General features: G+C 53.5%; 9 protein-coding genes across 9 annotated transcripts; 7 read left to right on the forward strand and 2 right to left on the reverse strand.

The window, feature by feature from the left end:
- Nucleotides 1-26: 26 nt before the first annotated feature.
- M421DRAFT_55179 (translocator protein) lies at nt 27-685 on the reverse strand (the record flags this gene model as incomplete). The annotated part of the gene is made up of 3 exons (XM_033595285.1): nt 27-83; nt 135-523; nt 574-685. The coding sequence occupies 3 exons, from the start codon at nt 683-685 to the stop codon at nt 27-29; spliced, it is 558 nt and encodes a 185-aa protein (XP_033452735.1).
- A 291-nt stretch (nt 686-976) lies between these two features.
- On the forward strand, nt 977-4,451 carry M421DRAFT_417207 (uncharacterized protein). The gene is made up of 4 exons (XM_033591361.1): nt 977-1,459; nt 1,514-1,569; nt 1,621-3,614; nt 3,667-4,451. Exons 1-4 carry the CDS (start codon nt 1,446-1,448, stop codon nt 4,168-4,170), a joined length of 2,568 nt encoding a protein of 855 aa, XP_033452736.1. The 5' UTR covers nt 977-1,445; the 3' UTR covers nt 4,171-4,451.
- A 307-nt stretch (nt 4,452-4,758) lies between these two features.
- On the forward strand, nt 4,759-8,707 carry M421DRAFT_293408 (uncharacterized protein). The gene is made up of 5 exons (XM_033589042.1): nt 4,759-5,448; nt 5,501-5,730; nt 5,788-6,096; nt 6,145-7,566; nt 7,616-8,707. Exons 1-5 carry the CDS (start codon nt 5,241-5,243, stop codon nt 8,462-8,464), a joined length of 3,018 nt encoding a protein of 1,005 aa, XP_033452737.1. The 5' UTR covers nt 4,759-5,240; the 3' UTR covers nt 8,465-8,707.
- Nucleotides 8,679-9,356, forward strand: M421DRAFT_2112 (uncharacterized protein; the record flags this gene model as incomplete). The annotated part of the gene is made up of 2 exons (XM_033588225.1): nt 8,679-8,719; nt 8,825-9,356. 2 exons carry the CDS (start codon nt 8,679-8,681, stop codon nt 9,354-9,356), a joined length of 573 nt encoding a protein of 190 aa, XP_033452738.1.
- A 700-nt stretch (nt 9,357-10,056) lies between these two features.
- Nucleotides 10,057-13,388, reverse strand: M421DRAFT_417209 (elongation factor 2). Its single transcript, XM_033591362.1, has 3 exons — nt 13,344-13,388; nt 10,572-13,293; nt 10,057-10,520 (listed from the first exon to the last, which is right to left on the reverse strand). The coding sequence occupies exons 1-3, from the start codon at nt 13,361-13,363 to the stop codon at nt 10,275-10,277; spliced, it is 2,988 nt and encodes a 995-aa protein (XP_033452739.1). The 5' UTR covers nt 13,364-13,388; the 3' UTR covers nt 10,057-10,274.
- A 169-nt stretch (nt 13,389-13,557) lies between these two features.
- Nucleotides 13,558-15,143, forward strand: M421DRAFT_417210 (acetyl-CoA acetyltransferase IB). The gene is made up of 5 exons (XM_033591363.1): nt 13,558-13,701; nt 13,757-13,806; nt 13,861-13,933; nt 13,980-14,469; nt 14,543-15,143. Exons 1-5 carry the CDS (start codon nt 13,637-13,639, stop codon nt 15,056-15,058), a joined length of 1,194 nt encoding a protein of 397 aa, XP_033452740.1. The 5' UTR covers nt 13,558-13,636; the 3' UTR covers nt 15,059-15,143.
- A 57-nt stretch (nt 15,144-15,200) lies between these two features.
- Nucleotides 15,201-16,139, forward strand: M421DRAFT_293428 (uncharacterized protein). The gene has a single exon (XM_033589043.1). The coding sequence runs from the start codon at nt 15,478-15,480 to the stop codon at nt 16,051-16,053; it is 576 nt and encodes a 191-aa protein (XP_033452741.1). The 5' UTR covers nt 15,201-15,477; the 3' UTR covers nt 16,054-16,139.
- An 85-nt stretch (nt 16,140-16,224) lies between these two features.
- On the forward strand, nt 16,225-17,983 carry M421DRAFT_54733 (glycoside hydrolase family 16 protein; the record flags this gene model as incomplete). Its single annotated transcript, XM_033595251.1, has 2 exons — nt 16,225-16,360; nt 16,410-17,983. The coding sequence occupies 2 exons, from the start codon at nt 16,225-16,227 to the stop codon at nt 17,981-17,983; spliced, it is 1,710 nt and encodes a 569-aa protein (XP_033452742.1).
- Nucleotides 17,984-19,579: 1,596 nt separating this feature from the next.
- Nucleotides 19,580-20,265, forward strand: M421DRAFT_417212 (uncharacterized protein). Its single transcript, XM_033591364.1, has 2 exons — nt 19,580-19,630; nt 19,679-20,265. Coding segments are annotated over exons 1-2 (417 nt in total). The 5' UTR covers nt 19,580-19,629; the 3' UTR covers nt 20,095-20,265.
- Nucleotides 20,266-20,568: the final 303 nt, after the last annotated feature.

The following is a 20,568-nucleotide window of genomic DNA, read 5'->3' on the forward strand; positions in this document are numbered from 1 at the left end:
CAACCTGACACGTGTATTGTGTACATCTAGTCATGCTTGTACATCTTCGAGAAGTTCCAATCATTGAGGTAACCGCTGCCCACCTAATCTGTCATGAGATGGTGACTTGCAATTCTCAGAGGGAAGTAACTTACACAGAGGTAGGTTGCGAAACCGAGCCAGCCCAAGTATGGGGCAAGCAGCCACCCACACGTGGGATCGACCTGACTCCAAATATAGGCGAGGTAGCCTACAGTACCACCCAGTGCGAGGATATCGACAGTGGCAGCGATGGGTCGTCCAAGGCTGAAGTAAAGCGGTGTCCAGAGAAAATTGAGGGCCAGCTGGATCGAGTACAGAGTCGCTCCATGCTTAGCTAGAGCCACAGTATAAGGGTTGGTAGAAGTTGCGCCAGTGGTCCACGCACGGTAGGCAGTGTAGCCCATTGTTGCATAGAGTGCGGTCCATACTGGCCCAAAGACGTAGCCAGGAGGGTGCAGAGGAGGCTGTCTTATGGCTTTGTATTGAGCCTGGGTTACGGACGCTGCCATCCGTCAGCCACATTGTTAATTAATGTCTGCAAAAGTTACTGACGGCTGATGGAAAAGCCAATCGCGGTACCGCAGGCCACGGGGAGCAGAATTGCAGCTGCCGGGTTTTCGAACAGAAAGCTCGGAAGCGTGAGGGAGGGAATGTACGAGGTCATGGTGGTGAATATAGTCTACCGCTTCGAGGACTGCGAGATGCGTAACAGAGCAACGACAGTATATCGAAAGATCTTATACTCGCGTGAAGCTCGCGTTTAGCTCTCGATGCGGCTACGTAATCCCCGCAGACTCTAATCGAGCATTCAGCCTCGGTCGTTCTCGCGGACGTTGATGGCCCACTTGCCGTGCTCCGTGCCTGCCTCGCGTTTTAGCGTTAAGACTAGCCCATTTCAGCACGCCGGTCCAGGGCTCCTTCCTCCACGCGAACAGCTCACTCCTCACTCCACACTCTTGCCTCTCCCTCCGAGCAGGACACACTCCAGCTTATCGTGAGTGCATTCGCTCTTGTTCTTGCCGCAGCCTCATCTTGTTCGTATCTCCCCTTCATACCGGGCTATCGCCATAGCTCCCCTTTAGCTTCTTCTGCTAGACGCCAGCCTCCTACTCCACCCTTCTCTTCTCACGGCGCAGCTCGCGTGTGATCAATCGCATCGAGTGCTGTTGTCATCTTGTTCATTCTCCATTGCTGCACCTCCTTCTAAGCTATCCGCGTCCCTCTCGTTCCTTATTTGTCCCCTGTCTGACCCGAGGCCGCCATGGCAAACAGCTTCCCTCGATTGTCTGGTGCTTGTCAGGCATCACGTCCGCCCATCGAGCCTGCTTATCCTGACTAACAGCGATCCGGCCGCTGTGTGGGTGACTGGTTCATCACACATTATCTAATACCATATCCATAGCTGCTATAGCTGCGCTTCGACCATGGACTCGTACACGTGAGTACAAAAGCAGCTTCGCGGCTCAAGTTCACAGTACTGATGGCGTTGCAGAAGCACCCGAGAGGATTCTAGGCCGCCGGCTGACTCTTACCGACGACGTTCTCCCGGTAAGCAGATTCTTAGCCGCCTGATTTCTTGCTTGACTAAGTACCGTACAGCTCCCGGAGATCGCAGGCCCAGGCGGCGCTCGCGGTCACCTCAGAACATCGACAGATATCAACCGGATCGCGCTCGAGACTATGATCACCCGCGCCGCGATGGGGGCCGTCGTCGCTCCTCTCCTCCGCCCGTCCAAGCTGGCATCGACCGCTATGTTCCTGGCCAAGACAGCTTCGCCCCTACGTTCACGACCAACCCTATACCCAACCCCATGGGTCTCGAATATCAAGTCGGTTTCAACTACTTCGCTGAGTGGTGGCGCGTAGAACAGGTCATGAAAGAGGAGAAGGAACGCGCAAAGAATGGAGGCAGAAAACCTGTCCTCAAAGGCGAGCGCGAAGCCCGTGAGGAACGAGGCAAAGAGCGCGAGCTTATCCAGGCCGCGTATGACGAGTACAAGGAGAAACTCCAAGTGCAAATGGCTAAGACCTTTGTGGACAAGCACAAGGGTGAGGAATGGTTCAAAGAGCGCTACGATCCCGAGTACGACATGGCCTTCAAGGGAAAGCTGCGTGTCTATCGTCATGGCATTTACACAGATTGGGAACGGCAACTCGATGAGGGCTACTTTGATGAGTTTACGCTCGAGGGCATCTACAAAAATGACTCGAACGGTGCTGGCGGAATCGTCGAGAAAGAGGAAGGCGAGACGACCGCAGCCAACGAAGTGCTCGGTGTAGGGGATTTGCTTCCCTGCAAAGGCGGCGAGATTCGCGATGAATCAGCTTTTCAACCTACCTTGTTGATCAAGACCATCGCTCCTACTGTCAACCGAGAGAAGGTTGAGGAGTTCGCTAAGGAGCACCTTGGCGAGGGACCGGGTGGCTTCAAGTGGCTCAGTCTGAGCGACCCGAACCCGTTGAAGAAATGCCATCGCATTGGATGGGTCATCCTTCATCCCAATGACGAGCAGCCCATGGTCATCGATGATCGTGGTGATGGGCGCGACGATGAGGGAGAAGATGGAGCCCTTGACGAGAAGCCCATCGCAGTTCTGCAGAGCACAGCGCAGAAGGCACTTGAAGCAATCAATGGCAAGACTGTTGAGGATGAGAAGCGTGGGAACTTCACGTGTCATGTTGGCGTGCACGAGACTCCTGCAGCGCCTCGAAAGAAGGCACTCTGGGATCTCTTTTCGGCTCCCGAAAGAATCGAACGCGACCTGGAACTGGCCGAGAGATTAGTCAGAAAGCTCGACAGTGAACTGAAGGCGAACCACGAAGAAGAATTCGGCGACATCGACGGTGTTGCCAAGATCGAACAACGCGTCGAGGATCTTCGTTCGAAGGGCTGGCTGCAACCTCCGGCCAACGCCCCTGCGCCACCTAAGAAAGAGCGCGACCCCGAAGAGCTCGAGGAGGGCGAAGACGAGGCCATGGAGGACGAGGACGGCGCCTATGATGAAGAAGTCGACGATGAAGATTTGCTCGTCAGGAAGAAGAAACTTGATCTCCTGATCGAGTATCTTCGACGCGTGTACAGCTTCTGCTTCTTCTGCGTGTTTGAAAGCGACTCAATTCATGAGTTGGTCCGCAAATGCGCAGGAGGTCATCTGCGACGCCCTCGTGCCAGCCTCACAACAGCAGCGAAGGCTACTGCAAGGGCGACCGCTACAGGTGAGGCTTTCCCGTACAAGAAGCAAGAGTCCGGCGACACCGAGAACGGTGATGGCAGCCCCGCCACTGAGCGCAAGCCAATGAAGTTGAGCGGCAAGAACCAGCAGCAGCTACAGCGAGCGTTCAACTGGGTGAAGACCTACGAGGAGAAGTTGCTGCAGCTGCTGGAGCCTGAGAATGTGGATGTCCGTAAGCTTGGTGGCAAGCCGCTCGATGAGGCCATGGAAGACGAATTGGCGAGATACTGCAAGCAAGAAGACGAGTCTAAATGGCGCTGCAAGGTCCCAGAGTGCACAAAACTGTTCAAGGGTCAGGTGTTCTGGCGCAAGCACGTCGAGAAACGTCATGCGGAATGGCTTGAAAAGGTGCAGAAGGATGTAAGTGCAAATCTAGACACTGTCTCTGTGCATCCAGCTAATAGGAAAATAGCTCGAATTGGTCAACAGCTATGTCATCGATCCTGCGCACATTGCCCCGTCACGCAGCGACGCCAACAGCAATGGCCATTTCCCCATGGGCAACCACGTTCAGGCAACGGGAACGCCGCGTGGATTCAACCTCGCCAATATGAATATGGCCATGTCGAGCAACGGCATGCCAAATGCGATGAGCGTCGGGAACATGTTTAACCCAGCCATGGGCGGCAGCTGGGACCCCTCACTCGGAAGCCACGATGCTGGAGCGATGCGCCGCGGCGGCCAGCGATTCAACACCCGTACTGGTCCCTACGACAGGCAGAACCGCGACCGTCGCAATGGTCCTGCTGGCGGCAACGGGCGTCTTACGCCTCCTCCACGTGGCGGACGGCCTGGTCCGCAACGGTACGGTGACGGTGGCCCCGGACCTCTGCAGTCGACACAAGGTCGCCAGATCAAGAGTTATGAAGATCTTGATGCTGTTGGCGGAGGTGGCAGTGGTGAGTTGAACTACTAGCTGCATCAGTCCTTCAGCTGCGAGAGGCTAGGAGCTGGCGGATGACTCGATCATAAGATTGGCGTTGGGGTCGAGGGTTCCAATTTGTAGGCCAGTCTGTCATTCGATCTACTTAGGACAGGCAAGGCATGGATGGGATGAGGCAAGGCGTTCTTGGTCTAGCATGTGTAGCTCCACTTCAGTGCATGCGTGTAACTTGTACTCATCAAATCTGCGTGATACATAATTAAGGCATCACGATAAAGTACCTGCTTGTTGCTTGCATCGATACTGCTGCGGCGCAGAGATATGCTCTGACAAGCGTTCCCCTTCTTACTGAGTGGCAGTCCGGAACAAGTTGCCTGTGGCCCACTTGGCACGTGGTCTGGACCGTGAGTGAAAGATGAATGTGAGGTCAAATGTGAGACAAGCATCTATATCAGGTGCACTGCAACTGCAACTGCATCCGTCTGAACACCTGCGCTTCTGACGTTCTCAGAGCGTTCCAGGTGATAAACATGGCCAAGCTTTATGTAGTGGGAACAAAGTTGATGAATGTTTCGTAGGGCAGATAGAAGTCTGACTGTACCCTCGCCGGACGGACTGCGCGCGTATTCGTAAGAGCTCCTTCGGTCTGCAGCCAAGGGCACCTCAGATGCCGTGCGTTCCTTCGTTGCCCGTGCAGGTCGCCCGAGGACTCGAAAGCGGATCTCCAGCAAGCGCTCTCATTGCTCGGCCCTACCGGCTATGACGAAGTCCCGCCATCAGCCACACTTCTTCACGCGCCCGCAGTGCCTTGGTGCCGACAAGCATCGACGCAATCTTCTTTGAGCGAATTGCGAGTAGACTTTACCTAGGACGAGGCCGCCCTACGCATCGTGCACGCAAACCCTAGCACATTTGGCTGGTGGAGCTGCGCGTGATAAGCCCCAGAGCAGCCCGCCGGGCGTCATACAACACCCGGCGACATTACTTTATTGCTTCCCCATCCTCGCGAGGCCGAGCGTTCTATATTACTGTTCCTGTACCCCTGCGGCCTTCACGCCTGCGCCTTCCTGCTGCCCCTCATTTCTTCGCAATTTCTTTCTAGCATGGCTCAAGGCACCCCGCCTGGCCTGGCGCTCAACGGAACCACAGTGTCCACCATGGACAACCAGCCCTCGGTCTCCGAATTCGGCGAGCTCCATGACGCAGGCGCAGAGCGGCCGATGGCGAAGCGGGTGGACACAAACTACACAATGGCGTCCATGATGTCGTTGCCGCCAGAGGGTTCCATCTTGACCGGCAAGCAGGAGCACTGTAAGCAGCCAGACCATACCCAGAACTCTGGTAGATACTCACACATATACAGACCTCAAGCGTGAGCTCATTTCCCAGCAAACACAGTTCGAAATCTCCGAGCTCTCATCGTCGACCGCTCTCAAGCGCTTTGGCGCGCCCTTCCGTTCAGACGCCGGCGAAGTCGCCCCAGAAGACTCGGAGCTGCCTCTACTGCGCTTCATTTTCGTCAACCATGTGCGAAACTTCCCGTTCCTCGACAAAGCCAAGGAGAAGGAGTTCTGGCAGGACAAACTGCAAGTGGTGAGTAGTGACATCATTCTGAGGACTGCGAGGACGTGCTGACAGACGGTGCCGTAGTTCCTCGAATCGTTCGCGAGCAAAGACATCTCGTCTTCAGAGGACCGCCTCGAGGAAACAAAGCGAAAGAAGCTAGCGCTTAAGGCAGAGAAGCTGGTTGAGCTTATGATGGTCTCTGGTATTCCCACTGCGTCTGGCTACGAGGAGAGGATACGCTTCTCTGAAATGGAAATCGTCGAGCGCGGCGCAAATGAGGAGGGTTTACACATGAACGCACCCAGCGGTCATTTCATTAATGGCTGGGATGTCAACGTTGCCGGCGTGCGAACCACATCAGTAAAGAAGCATCTCCGGTATCACACACATGCGGTAGGTCAGACTCATGGGGACTAACGAACTCAGACTTACAATTCGCAGGAATATCTCATCAGAGTCAAACAGAGCGATGACCGCGAAATCTACGTCGGACGACGGTACCAGGACTTCGTCAATCTTCACAAGCGCATACGCCTTGAGCTTCCTGGAAAGGTGCTCCCTCCACTCCCACGCAAGAACAAAAAGGACTCCATCATGAGCTCATCTAAAGACGACGACGATGCTAGTTCCATATCCTCGGTATCCACACAAGGACCGGCACCTGATACTTATCAGAAGAGCGACGGTGGTGGTGGAGGCCTGCGAAGCTACCTCTGGGGTGGCGGTCACAAGAAGAACGCCTCACAGACATCGCTTGGACCACCAGGGGCACGGTCGCCTCGTGCTTCAGGAGAGGGCTATGGTTATACGCCACCGCGGACTCTTTACCGTGAAGAGCAGCGTGTGTCGTTGCGAGCCTTCCTCCGATCGTTCCTCAACAATGAGCGCATTGCACAATCGAATGCTATGGCTGACTTCCTCACCCGCGACCCTATCGAGGTCAACGAGGAAGAGATGGAAGACATCGAGAAGCGTATGATCATGGACGAAAAACGGATACAAGAGCAGAAGCAGTTCTATGAGGTCGCACGGAAGCGGGCTGCGGAGCTCGACATCCACATGGAAAAGTTTAGACGTGAGATCGTGGAGAGGAATGGCCTATCGCATCTCTTCCAAGAAATCAGAGTGAAGAACTCGATTTCCGACCTGAAGCCAGAGTACCAGAAATTTGCGGAATGGTTGCGAATAGAAGTCGCGGCCACCATCTACCATCTGTTCCTGGCTGAAGACAATTCGCCGGAGCTATTCGCGCAGGCGAAGCGGATACACTCGCTGGTGCCATACGGTATGCTGAAGAACGTCATCAGAATTGCGAATCCGGCAGCGGTAATGAGCGGAGTTCTTGATTTGTTCCTTGCGCAACCTTTTGGCGCACGGTCTTTACTTCAGCGCATCTTTGGTATGGCCATCAACGATGGCGTTAATTCTGTGCAGAAGACGATCGATACCCTCGCCTCCACCAAGATCAAGGACGATGTTCTCTGCGCCAAGATCAAAGCATACGTCGAGTCAGATGAAGAGGTGAAGGGAATTCTTCGGCAAGAGGCGGACAGCGAGCAAGTCGATGTCGTCGTGACGATCCTCCGATCTGACTTCTTCAAACCCGAGTTGAGCTCCGAGCAAGTGGAGAAGGTCTTCAACGCCTACGTTGCATGGAACAATGCCGTCGAAAATGTGAGGCCGACCAATCGATACAGCAGAAACAACAGTACGCGCAGCGTTAACAGCATCCGTACTAATACGTCTGGTCAGATCGACAAGGACTTGCGACAGGGCGCCGAGCTCTTTGCGCATCTCAAACAGTATCTCAAGCTGTGTCTGAGGCAACGCGACAAGCTCATGATGCTGCAGATCATTGAGGAGGTAAGTCGAAGAATTCATCTACTGACAGAGTTGCCGCTAATTACCTTAGCCCACCACACTGCAGCTCTTCCGCGACCTGTTCACCATCTTCTACGAACCACTTGTCCGTGTCTACAAGTCAGCAAATGTCTATAACAGTATCACAGATTTCGCTGTGTTCGTCGACGACACAATCAAGACCATTGAAGCTTGCCAACGACAAGAGGTTTCCGCAGACCCCAACCAAACAGTACAAGCGTTCATCGACCTCTGCGCACGTCACGAAGACAACTTCTACAAGTTTGTACACGAGGTCCACATCCACGACAACGGGCTCTTCGATCAGCTGATGGGTTGGCTGGAAGGCATCCTCGAGTTTCTACGTCACGGCCCCAACAGTGGCGGCAAGCTCGACATGAACGCGCTTTTCCAGGGCAGCATGGATTCAGGCATTATCGACAAGCGGAAAGCTATCCGAGAGATCAATAGTCTGATCAAGTGGCAGACCGCCCGCAAGAAGTGGCATCAGGATAAGACAAGGCAGAAGATGGCAAGTGCAGGCGATGAACCAGATCCCGTGCTTGGCGGTATGGCAGGGTTCAAGAGCAGCGACTTTGGGCTCAATGAGGTAAGCCTTCATCTTTTCTTAAATCATTCTTTCATACACAAGATTTTCCGTACTGACACAACACAGCTCGACCTACAAGATCTCGAACTCGACGACGAAGCCACAGACTCAGAAGACGAGGAAGAGGGTGACGATGACGACGACCCCATCGAAGCCGAGCGCAAGAGCCGTGCGAGAGCCGCGGAGAAGCTCAAGAGGAGAGCGGGCGAGCCGAAGAAACCTACGATTGAGGAGGTCAAGAAACTGCATCCGAGCTTCTTGACCATGTTGAGAAGTGTGCTGGCGAATTAAGTTGGGAGTTGAGCATCGTTGACGAGGAGAGCACGTATCCCTAGATGTTAACCTAATGATAGATGTACACGAACAGGTGAATGACTTGGGTGACGTCAGTGCTTTTGCCGTTTGTTGTTTAGGGCGCATTTGTCGTCGTTGCCTCAACTTAACACAATTTATCACCCGCCGCGCGACCGTAGTGCAAAATACACCCCCAGTCAACCAAAACAACATGGCACACGCCGCCGAGGCTACCCAGGCTACCAATGTTATGTAAGTATCGCTGTCATCACTAAGTACATCACTAAGTAACTGCATTACCGTCCGCAACCAACAGCAGTCACCTCTGCTTCGCCTTCCCCGTGAATTGCGCGGCAGGATTTACGAATTCGCACCTGGTGGCCGTAACATCGTCATCTTGGGTGACTCCGACCAGTGCCGATTCATCTGTAATGGCCAAGAGTGTATTACGCTTAATGGTCTATCGACATTGGACAAGGTCTCTCAACAGCTGCGTTCCGAGACTGCTTTGCTGCCTCTAGCGTTGAACGTGCTCGGTGCTTCCCTCTCTACCATGGTGGAATTTCTCGAAGGGCTCGACAGCGAACAGATTGCCAAGGTTCGAGCTGTCCGCATTGTCATCTCGAGCCATTGCGGCTACGAACCATTCCTCATGGAATACGGTACAACTCGCTTCGAAGAGCCTGAAGCGCATGTCCACAGTCTGGAGAAGGCGGGACGATTACTGCGAGGAATGACAGCTCTCAAGTATGTCGAGGTCATCTGGGAAAAGTATTTCCTCCATGGCGTTCTGCATAAGTTCCTCCACGACACCGTGCGAACAGAGTTCCAGCTCAAGAAGGATGTCGAGCTGTTCATGCCGATTCTTGGTCAGCTCTGGAAAGCGTAGGTCTCTCCAGGAGGCAAGTACATACGAGCAGGGGATATGGAACTACACCCGTGTTGGGGAGGAGGGGGAGGAGGAGGCCGAGTGTTCCAAACCAGATGGGAGACAAGAGGCACCCGGACAAGTGATAACAGTCTCCCTATATATCTTCCAGTTCCATGGCTTCAACAATCTCACATCATATCACAGCAATCAGATGTATATGCTCAAGTGGAAGACATGACGTGGTCGCAGTGTTGTTTAGTCTCTAGAGTGCGTGGGACGCGTGACTTCCTTTTTGACCCCGAACACGCTCTCACCTCCTCGGAACTATGACATGACCAACAGGCACTTTCGTTCCAAGCAGACATGACCATGGAGATCACAGAAGCTAAGGCAGACGCTATGTACGCATGAGTCAGGGTGCCAATGTTGGGTGTGAAGCTGTAGGACAGGTTCTATCAGATGAGTCACCATCGATGACTTTGACAGTACATTCCACGTGCCCTCAGGGAAGCTAGTGTTGACCTGCAGCTAGTGTCGACCCGTAGTGCATTCAAGGCGCTCAAGCTCGTGGGAGGCGTGCAGGAATTGAAACGCGTTCAGTGGAGGGAAACCGATAGTCACAATAGGAACGAGATGAACTTGAGATATGTGCAGATTGTGCAGAATGGGCTTGGAAGAGACAGAGAGCTGCGAATAGATGTACCAATGATAGGGGATGCGCGATGGTATGGGCGGAGCGAGACCCGATGGTCAGGCCTTCGTGGAAGATGACAGCAGCTTTTCGTCAGGTAGGCACCTCGATGGAACAGGCGATGGAAACGATACGGTGGTCAAAGGGTATATTCAATCCAGCTCACGCTTTTGATAGACCTCACCATGCGTGCGCGAAGTGTCGCTGCGCAGTCAACGCCACTTTTTGTATCATACAATGCGTCCTCAAACGTCAAGCACACCACTCTCCTTCAAGTTTCTGAACAGTTCAGGCTCTAGGAACTTGCTAATGGTGACGTCCTCAGCCAGACCCTTCCTCCGTCTTGTCTTGAGCACGAAGTCGCGTGCGAGTGCTTGTGCGGTCGCGGGCTCGAGGGGTCGCAGCGTGATCTCCTTATCGAGCGGATCGCCGGGCACGATAGACCAGCGGTCGAAGACGAGAGACAAGGAGACTTGACCTTGTGTGTGAATCTGCGGACCATTAGCAAATGTCATCGAACTTGTATTACGTGATCAACTTACCCTCAGATCGGTCTCGAAACCGAAAGAATCGATGACCGGAATGAGTCCCCTAACATTGTACAGTGGTGTACCGGCAATCGGTCCATCCTGCAGGACGTGGCCTCTCCTTCTCGCAAGCACTGTGTAGAGACTGCTCTTGGTGTCCGCAGGACCGGTCATGCTGCAAGAGTACACCGGCTCCATCAAGCGCGGGCTCGCCATCAGGAAACTCGAGTAACAGGCTCGTCGACTCGTTGGGATAATCTGGCCACCGCCGCGGAAGATGGCTTCTGATGCCAGTTCGACGTCTGTGATGCGGAACTTGGTGTTGCGGATGGGCTCTTCGCAGAGCGGACCTTCGCGCGTCGCCCAGCTGAAGCCTTGTCGTATTGTGTCGCGCACTGTGCGCAGCGTCTTTGTGTCGATTTCTGAAGGAAGTGTGTCATTTTGCAGGATGTTGGCACCCATGTCGTCAGGCCCGAAAGCCCAGATATTCCTGGATGCAAGCAAGTCGTAGCCATAGTTGTCTTCGAAGAACTTGCCTACGACTCGAACAGGCTGCTTGATATCGACCTTGCCGGACTCGATGTCCTCGGCAATACCTGGATCCAACGGCTCGGCGATCATGGTAAGCTTGTTCTTCTTGTTTGGTGTCATGGCGTAACATTTGATGGCAGACATCTCCACAACCGTCTCACAAAACCTGGTGACTGGGTCGGAGACCTTGATCTCCATGTCTGCGTACAGTCGTCGCAGATCGTGGAGAACGCAGTCCATGTATAATTCGCCGGTACCAAGAACAACGTGCTCGCCAGACTCTTCGACCTTCGTGGTGATGAGTGGGTACGATTTGTTGATCTTGCGGAGACCGTCCAACATCTTTGGCAGCTCCGAAGGGTTAATGGGTTCCACTGCAACCTTGAAAACGGACTCGAAGAAGTGGCGGATTGGTCGAAAAATGTATGCGTCTTCGTCATCAGGGAGTTTCGAGGCAACGATTGTCGCTGTTTTGACGATTGAGTTGTCAACACCACCAAGCAGCACCCAGTTTCCTGCCGGAACACCGCTGACAGGTACATTGTATCTCGACTCGGCGATCCAAGTGTCTGTGATAGTGGCAACAACCATGTCTTCCTCATCTTCGATCGTGTAGCCTTCGCCAAGGACTCGCACCGATTGCGGAGATTTCGCAATTCCGCTCATTACGCGTCCCAAGGCCGTGAAAGATTTCGCATCCGTCGCGTTGAACAGCTTCGTGACATGCACGATAAGTGGGCCGTCCTGGTCGCACTTGTCCATGGCCTCTGCAGTCTTCGAGTCTAGCGGGCCAGTGTAGTGCCTCTGAAGCAGCCTCTTCGCACCCTCCGTTGGCGATGGAACATGCTGGGTGACCATGTCGACGAAACCTGAAGATGGTCCGAAGTACTGCTGGCAGACAAGTCGCATAAGCTCTTTTGCGTCCGTCTTGTATTCTGAAGGCTTCAGGTTGATACCAAGTGCGCCTAACGTATCTTTGAGATCGGCCGAGCTTTCGCTGAGGGTGTGAGAGTAAAGCTTGTAGACTGGCTCCAGAATCCAGTGTACGAATGACCGTTGTGCGCCCTCTTCCTGTGCCTTACGGCTGAACTTGCGGCTGCCTGGATTGTAGAAAATGTCACCCCAGAGTCGCATGGCGAACTTGTCAACATCCAGCCCCTTCATAGGCACTCCGAATCCCGGTAGTCTCGACGGTCCGGGGTAGAAGTCCGAGTACATCTTTGCGAACGACTGAATCGTAAAGCACCAGCGCATGCTTGTGCAGGCAAATGCAACGTTGCCCTTCTCAGGGCTGACTCGCCTGCTTTCGCCTCGTCCAGGAATCGTGTTCTCGATGGCCGTGTTGACCTCCTCGATAACGTGCTTAATCTTGAAGTAGGCATCCTTCGGCGGAAGCTTCAGTTCCAGGATCAGACGGTCCATCTTGTTAATCACCAAGGTCAAAGGAAGATCTTCCAGAATTGCATGCTTGATGACCTGCTCTGTGTTGACCTGCACACCTTCCACAACGTCTACAACCAAGACCACACCATCCACCAGGCGTAAAGACGAAGCAACCTCGTCTGCGAAGTTGACGTGTCCAGGTGTGTCAAGAATGTTAAAAAGGTGCGACTTCGATTTCGTGTTCTGCAGGACCAGGCTCATCGGCGCGGCCTTGATCGAAAGGCCTCGTTCGCGCTCGAGAATGTGTACGTCTGTGTATCGCAGCTGCTCCTCCCTCTTCTTTCCTTTCTTGTAATCCAACCGGTCCTGGATGTCGTGTGTCTCCATCACCAACATATCCATAAACGCGGTCTTTCCATGATGCAAATGTCCAGCAATTGCGATGTTTCGTATCTGGTCTGGGAAGTTCATCAAGTCCGTCAACAGCTCTCTCGAGTAGTGCACAGGCGGCAGATCTGTCTCCTGTACTGTGAACTTTTTCTGCACGACTGGCGCAATGATCGGCTGCGCCAGCGACTGCGTATCCTCCTCCTGTACCAGAACTTCGACATCGTCGCCGTATACGTCTGCCGCGGAGGGGTAGTATTGCTTGTCTTCGTGCAGGACTACGGCGTTTGACGGCCCTTCGTCGACTTCCATAAGCTGCTGGTCGTTCACTTCGGCATCCTCGGGCTCGTGGTCATCGAGGACGTAGGCGTCCGCAGCCTCGCCGTTCGTCTGGACATCTTCATCGGACTCGGCCTCTCCGATAAAGTTACCAAACCTGTGTCGTGTCAGTCGCGTGACTAGTTACAGTCTTACTGTCAAGCTCACTCGTCGTAAAGGTCATCCATGGCGGCGATACGCGTAAAGTTGCAGGGCACCGATGCGCGTTACGGTTCTGAAGCTATCCAGAATCTTTTGGTCACGTGCTACAAGTCTCGCCTAGCGTCATGCACAGAAGTGGGGTCGCCATCCCTGTCTAGCGCGGGCCGCAGGGTCGAGTTGACCGATGGCGGCGCGTTGCAAAGAGAAGAATCCCATCACAGTTTAAAAGGGTCACGTCTTGCCTTACTTGAAGAGAAAGCTCCTCTTCCTCACGTACAATTGTTTAGTCGCGTCAAAAAATGTCTTCTCTTCCCCCTGTTTACATTGTCTCGGCTGCCCGTACACCCACGGGTATGTTCCTTGGGTATGTTTTCCTGTCGAAACGAGGGGCAATGGCTAGCAACTCACCACCAATATAGCTCGCTCTCGAGTCTGAGCGCTATCCAGCTTGGCTCTCATGCTATCAAGGGTATGTTGGAGTTCTACCATCCATCCTTGGGTCAATTGCCTGACGCATAAACAGCTGCCGTTGAGCGCGCTGGCTTGAAGCCTGAGGATATCGAGGAGGTCTTTGTCGGCAATGTCATGTCCGCAAAGTAAGACTCTCTCCAACGAGTTCACACGCCCATACTGACAGTCCAGCCTCGGCCAGAACCCTGCCCGCCAGTGCGCCATTGGTGCTGGTCTCCCCGAGTCGACCGTGTCCACCACCATCAACAAGGTGTGCGCCTCCTCGATCAAGTCCCTGATTGTTGGCGCCCAGACCATTATCACTGGCAATGCTGACATTGTTGTCGCTGCCGGTACTGAGAGCATGTCGAATGTCCCTCACTACCTCCCCAACATGAGGACCGGTGCCAAGTTCGGCGACCAGTCGCTGGTCGACGGTGTCCTTAAGGATGGTCTTACCGATGCCTACAAGAAGGAGCACATGGGACTGCAGGGAGAGGAGTGCGCTGACGACTACGGCTTCACCCGCGAGGACCAGGACGAGTACTGCATCCGCTCGTACAAGAAGGCCATAGCAGCAACTGAGGCTGGCTGGTTCACCTCTGAGATTGTCCCCATCGAGGTTCCTCAGGGACGTGGCAAGCCTCCGGTCACCGTCTCCGTTGACGACGAGCCCAAGAACGTGAGTACCCACTCCAACTCGTCTGGTCATTAATCTGGTGCAGTTTGAGTAATCAGCCACTGACAAGGCACAGTTCAACGAGTCCAAGACCCGCGCACTCCGCTCTTCCTTCAAGAAGGACGGTACTGTCACCGCCGCCAACGCCTCCCCGCTCTCGGATGGCGCTGCTGCCCTTGTTCTCGCTTCCGAGGAGGCTGTCGAGAAGCACGGCCTCAAGCCCATTGGCAAGATCCTTGGCTGGGGTGATGCTGAGCAGAACCCTTCCAAGTTCACCACCGCTCCTTCTCTTGCCATGCCCAAGGCCCTGAAGCACGCCAAGATCGACATTTCCGCCGTCGACGCTTTCGAGATCAACGAGGCTTTCAGCGTTGTTGCGCTGTCCAACATGAAGATCCTCGGCATCCAGGAAGACAAGGTCAACCTTCACGGAGGTGCTGTGGCTCTCGGTCACGCCCTTGGCGCTTCTGGTGCCAGGATCACAACTACTCTTCTTAGTGTGCTCAAGGAGAAGAAGGGCAAGGTCGGCTGCGCTGGTATCTGCAACGGTGGAGGCGGTGCCTCTGCCATTGTTATCGAGTCGCTGCAGTAGAGAAACGAATACCCAAATGATTGACGCATATGACGGATAGATAAATGAAACATAATTACAGTACCCTCAAGAGACTCTCCTCGACCGACATCGCCGAGTCAAAGGCAACACCTTGTGATGACGAATCTGAGATTGATATGGCTCTTATTGCCGGTTTCACAAAGGAACAGCCTCAAAGCGAACAGTCTCACCCCGCATGGGCAAGGGTTCGCGATAAGGCATCGATCTTTGATCATCCCTTGCGGAGTTGGTGGCCCCTGTCACCAGATACTTTGCTAAGCGTCAGGTGCAGAAACATGGAGAGCCTCACGACCATTACGATGCGGGCCACAACTGCATGCACGAGCGCCAACGTATGCACACGTCGAGATGCAGCAGAGCCTCCCATGCGCGCCTTTGTCTTTCACCGATAAAATTGAATGGACAATATCGATAGTAAATGTACGTTGGGCACGAATACCTGGCATGGAGGTCAAGTTTCAGGCCAGCGGACCATCTCGCTTGTCTTACCGGCGGCTCCTCGCAGCCAATCAAGCTCTCCCGCGCAGCGACTTCAACCAGCTCCCGTTTCAACCTGTCAAGTCCGCGGCAGCGAACCGCAAGCACCACACCAAACAATAGCCTTAGGCAGGTCGACCGAAAATGAACCACGGACCATGGCCACGCATAGTGCCCAGGATGTAGTTTTCACGCGCTGGTACCTGTTTCACGCCCCACCACTCGACGTACGGCGACCAACCCGAGCACATTTCCATGAAACAATGCGGTCTTGGTCAAACGCTGCCGATGGCGTTGTCCGGCCTTGTTCAACGCCGTCCAGCCTTACATGTGATCTTCAGTGGTTGTTCCCGCATCCCTTGCGCAGACTAACGGTGTGCGCCTTGTTTGGGGGACGGCTTCTGGATCCTGCTCAGACGTTGAAACGCGACTATGCTGGAAAGACAGCCTGGGTCCGGATGGACAACCACTCGTCTAATCAAGCGAGACCTGCCTAAGGGCAGTCCGTGGTCTAATTTGAGTGTTGCGTATATAGGCGTGTGCACCCCAGATTGGCTACTGGGTATCTCGCTGCTGGTGGTGTTTCGTATCTTGATTCTTCTGTCTCTTCCATCGCGTCTTGCACGCAGCCATTCTCTTCGGTCTTGTCTTCTTCTCGCGTCTTGAAGATGCGTTCTTTTACACTGCTGCTGGCTGCGGCCTCTCTCTTCGACCTTAGCATAGCTGGCTATGCTTTGGAAGACGATTACATGACTGATTTCTACGGCGCATTCGACTTCTTTGACACAGCGGACCCAACGAACGGTATGCTTCTTACTTGATAATCGCCGGTTTGTTGGCTGACCAGTTTCAGGGTTCGTCAAGTATGTCGACGAAGCCACAGCGAGGCAAACAAACCTCATCAATGCGTCTGTCACCACGGGTGCCGAGTGGGGTGTCGACTCTACCAACGAAACTCCAAATGGCAGACCCAGCCTTAGACTTGTAAGCAAAAAGAAGTATAGCACCGGGCTGGTAGTCATGGATGTGGCACATATGCCTACCGGCTGCGGAACATGGCCTGCGTTCTGGATGGTGGGACCTGACTGGCCGACTGGTGGAGAAATCGACATTCTCGAGGGTGTCAACGAGCAGACGAACAACGGCATGACCCTTCACACAGCCCCTGGCTGCAAGATCGGCCCTGACACCAGCATATTCGCCGGTGAGGTTACTACACCCAACTGCGACGTCAACGCCAAGAACCAAAGCAAGAACGTCGGATGCTCTATCGAACACCCCTCAACAGACAGTTACGGCGTCGGGCTCAACGCGATTGGTGGTGGCGTGTATGCGACACAGTGGACCGGTGAAGCTATCAGCGTCTACTACTTCCCGCGGGGGTCGGTACCAGATGACGTTCTTGGGGACACTCCCAACCCTGATGGCTGGGGTCTTCCTGCTGCCAAGTTCACCGGCGGCTGCGACATTAAAAGCATGTTCAAGGAACAGCAAATCGTCTTTAACACTGCCTTCTGTGGTGACTGGGCTGGTGCAGTCTGGGAGTCGGGCTCTTGCGCAAAGAAAGCTCCTACTTGCGATGAGTATGTGCAGAACAACCCGAGTGCTTTCAAGGATGCCTACTGGACCATCAAAGCTTTGAAGGTGTACCAGGACGACGCAAATAATGCCCCTGCGCCATCGGCATCTGGAGTACCGTCTCAGAGCACTGTAATTTCAGAGCCTGTATCGGTTCCCACTAACAACGCTACCGTGCCTGCGATCTCTTCAGGCTACGCGACCATCCCCACCAAGATCCCCAGCAACGCCCCAATACTCTCGTTCACATCAGGCTCATACGTCGAACCAAACCTATCTGCCTCCAAGGAGCTACCAGCCGAGACCAGCGTGCCTATCGCCAAGCCAACATCGTCCATCGTCGTGCCCACCTCCGAAGCCCTCGAGTCCTCCAAATCACAGGCCAACACCGGATACCTCGTTACATCAACTTCAGCAGCCTCAACAACATCCAAGGTCGCTACACCCACCAAGCCCGCCGACCGCGTGGGAGATGACAGCATGCCGGGCTTCCAATGGCCCCAACCCAGTTCCGCACCATCTTCAAACGCGACTCAACCCGCAGAGTCCACCGCAGCGCCTTCGGGCAGTATGATTCTACCTGTCGAGAACATTCTTAGTTCCACTGCACCTGCCGCAGAGCCGTGGTCGACACCGTCGCTGCCAGCTAGTTCTACAGATGCCTCAGCCCCGGCAACGCCCGTCGTGACCAATACTAGAGTGGAGCAGAAGACAGTGTATCAGACTGTCTACGAGACGGTCACGGCTGGGGAGGAGGCTACGCCTGCGCCGGGACTCAGTGGGGCGAGGGCAAAGAGGTTCTTGAGGGAGCACAGGAGGAGGGGTGTTGGGCACCATGCCAGGATGTAAGGCGGTGACTATGGATTTTCATGATGTATTCGGAACGATTTAACCCGGTTTCTTTGTATATACCCTTTTGACTTGATGGTTCTCTTACTATTCCAAGGACCTCCAGGCTGTTTCATGCCATGTGAGCTTGTTTGCACTTTAAACTCGATAATCATTCTTTTTCAATGAGTAAGCTAGGCTGTTCTGCTACATACAAGCACAAAGCACCTCCTCGACGTTGTCGTTGCCACATTCTCCTCCGCCTCAAGACCCAAACGAACTGGGGTGGAAGTGCATGTTTTCGCCGGCCTCCGGTCTGGGTCGAACACGATACCTCGTGTCCCGTCAAGACACGTTGTTTGTCACCCCCTTTGCATCTGACACTTTTCAAAAAAAAGAACACAGTGTCCGAGGCACGTCACTTATCAAATATGCTCGATTTGCCGACATGGTGTTATCTCTACATCGAAAGTTCAACAGTAAGCAAACATGTGTCTATATCCGAAGTCAAAGTGTCTGGGGAGTTGAGTACACGAGATTGAGAGGCCAAGATCGTGTGCGGACGTGTCTGGTCTGCCACTGCCGCATCTAAGTATGTCCACTCCGACCGGCAGTTCCAAATTTTGCTTTCGACAATGCTTCTTTGCATTTCTTTGTCTTGTCAATTTTCCAATTACAGCTATGTACGTGCGAAAAGAAGCAGTGGACATATATGTGTGGAAGAGAAACAAAAGACGTATGTTGTTTTCTGCCAGCATGTTCCCAAACGGCATGAAAATGCTCGAGATCCTCTGCTTGGTCACGTTAGATCCGGAACATTATAGCTTCGCAAAGCATGTTCTGCCTTCTGCGCTAAAATTATCAAGTTGTGAAATGAAATTGCCTGAACGATACGCTCATGCTGCCTGCACAAATCTGCCTCTGATATGGACATGTGTTAGTCTTTTTGCTCAAGGCCCTGTTCTATTCAAAGCACATGCTCAACAAAAAAGAAGCACTACGACTTGCATGTGAACACTAGAAATCAGCCTCGCCATAGCACATGGTCTGGCGTGTTCCTTCTGCCATAAGCTGCTCGATTAACATTTTGTCTACTCAATCATTGTTGTCCTTAATCGGAGGTACGATCTTGTCGTCCTCTTCCACATTCATCTCTTCGCCGTTCCGGAAGAGATCCTGAAAAACGTGTATGTGAGAAAAGGTATGTGCAGGCCTATGATGTAGAGAGCTGCCAACAAAGAAGATGGCATAGCCCATGACCTCCAACAGACACATCAACACCTTCGATATCTTGGAGTATCCCGGCCTTCTGAAGCAGGCATGACTTCCGAGTCGCAAGATCGCGCTTGGGATCGCTGCGGTTCAAAGTGCGAATTCTTTACCCAAGATTGCACCATAAGTTGTCCATGTTCTGACACGCGAGCCTGCTACGAAAGTTCCGACTCCCTATGCCGCTTTTGTCAAAGATGGGGGTGGGTCCTTCCAGGATAGCAACAGCAGAACACCACTTTTCGGCGCTCGCGTACTATCGCCGAGATGTTGCCGTTTGGATGAGCATACACGAATATCAGAAGCCTGATAGTCAATGCAGTACCCACGTTGAAAAGCATCTCAGAAGCAAGCCCGAAACAAACCCAAGCTGCAACGCCCCTCAAACCTGGAACAAAAGTATTATGACCACTTCCGGCCACCTAATAGAAACACTGACCCGCTCAGTGCCCAATGACAAAGCCCAAATAACCGACCTCCTCCACCGCTACGGCGCGGTCCTCTCCACACACTCCATCCCGGAACTCCTCTCCATCTACACAACCGACGGCGTAATAATGGCGCCGGGCTACACCCCTGCTGCAGGCCAAGACGCCCTCAAAGCGGCCTACGAGCGCATCTTCTCGACCATAAGGCTGGATATCGAGTTCAGCATCGATGAGATAGTGGTTACGGGAGAGGGGTGGGCATTCGCGAGGACGACAGCTGAGGGAACAAAGTTCTGGCTGAAGGGGAAGCTTGAGGGAACGCATGAGGAGCATAGGAATCAGGAGCTGTTTGTGCTGAGGAAGGAGAAGAGGGAAGGAGATGAGGCGTGGAGGGTTGCGAGGTATGCGTTTTCGAGTATGAAGCCTGTTTTGTAAAGCACTTTGAGGTGTGAAGGTACATGGGACCTCTACACTGTGACTACCGCCGTCATCCTATTGCTGTTTGTTGCGGTGCAATTCGGTCTCATAGGCCTTGATCGTCACCTCAGTTGACTACCTTGGACTAGCGCGTCTCAGGGCATGTATATATGGTCGTCTCCTAGCTAGCAAGCAACTCAGTGCAGTTTCCATCGACTATACAGTGGCTATGTCTGCCGCAACACTGTTTGTGATATGTCGATTGTTGATGTGTGAAATATGCCATTAATTCACACGGGTTATTGCCAATAGGTGTGCAAGTAGTCAAAAACAATTGACATCTTTTGAACGACTTGTATCGCTGATAGTTCATGTGTGGTGGTCGCATATAGTAAGCGGACGTTGACCGTGATCGACACTTCTTGGCTCCTAATTTCCGAATTGGGCAATTTGGAAGTTACCATGACGAGTGCTACGCTGTAGAAAGTAGTA

The sequence above is a fragment of the Didymella exigua genome, assembly GCF_010094145.1.
Source record: "Didymella exigua CBS 183.55 unplaced genomic scaffold M421scaffold_4, whole genome shotgun sequence".
In the NCBI taxonomy this organism is placed as follows: Eukaryota; Fungi; Ascomycota; class Dothideomycetes; order Pleosporales; family Didymellaceae; genus Didymella; species Didymella exigua.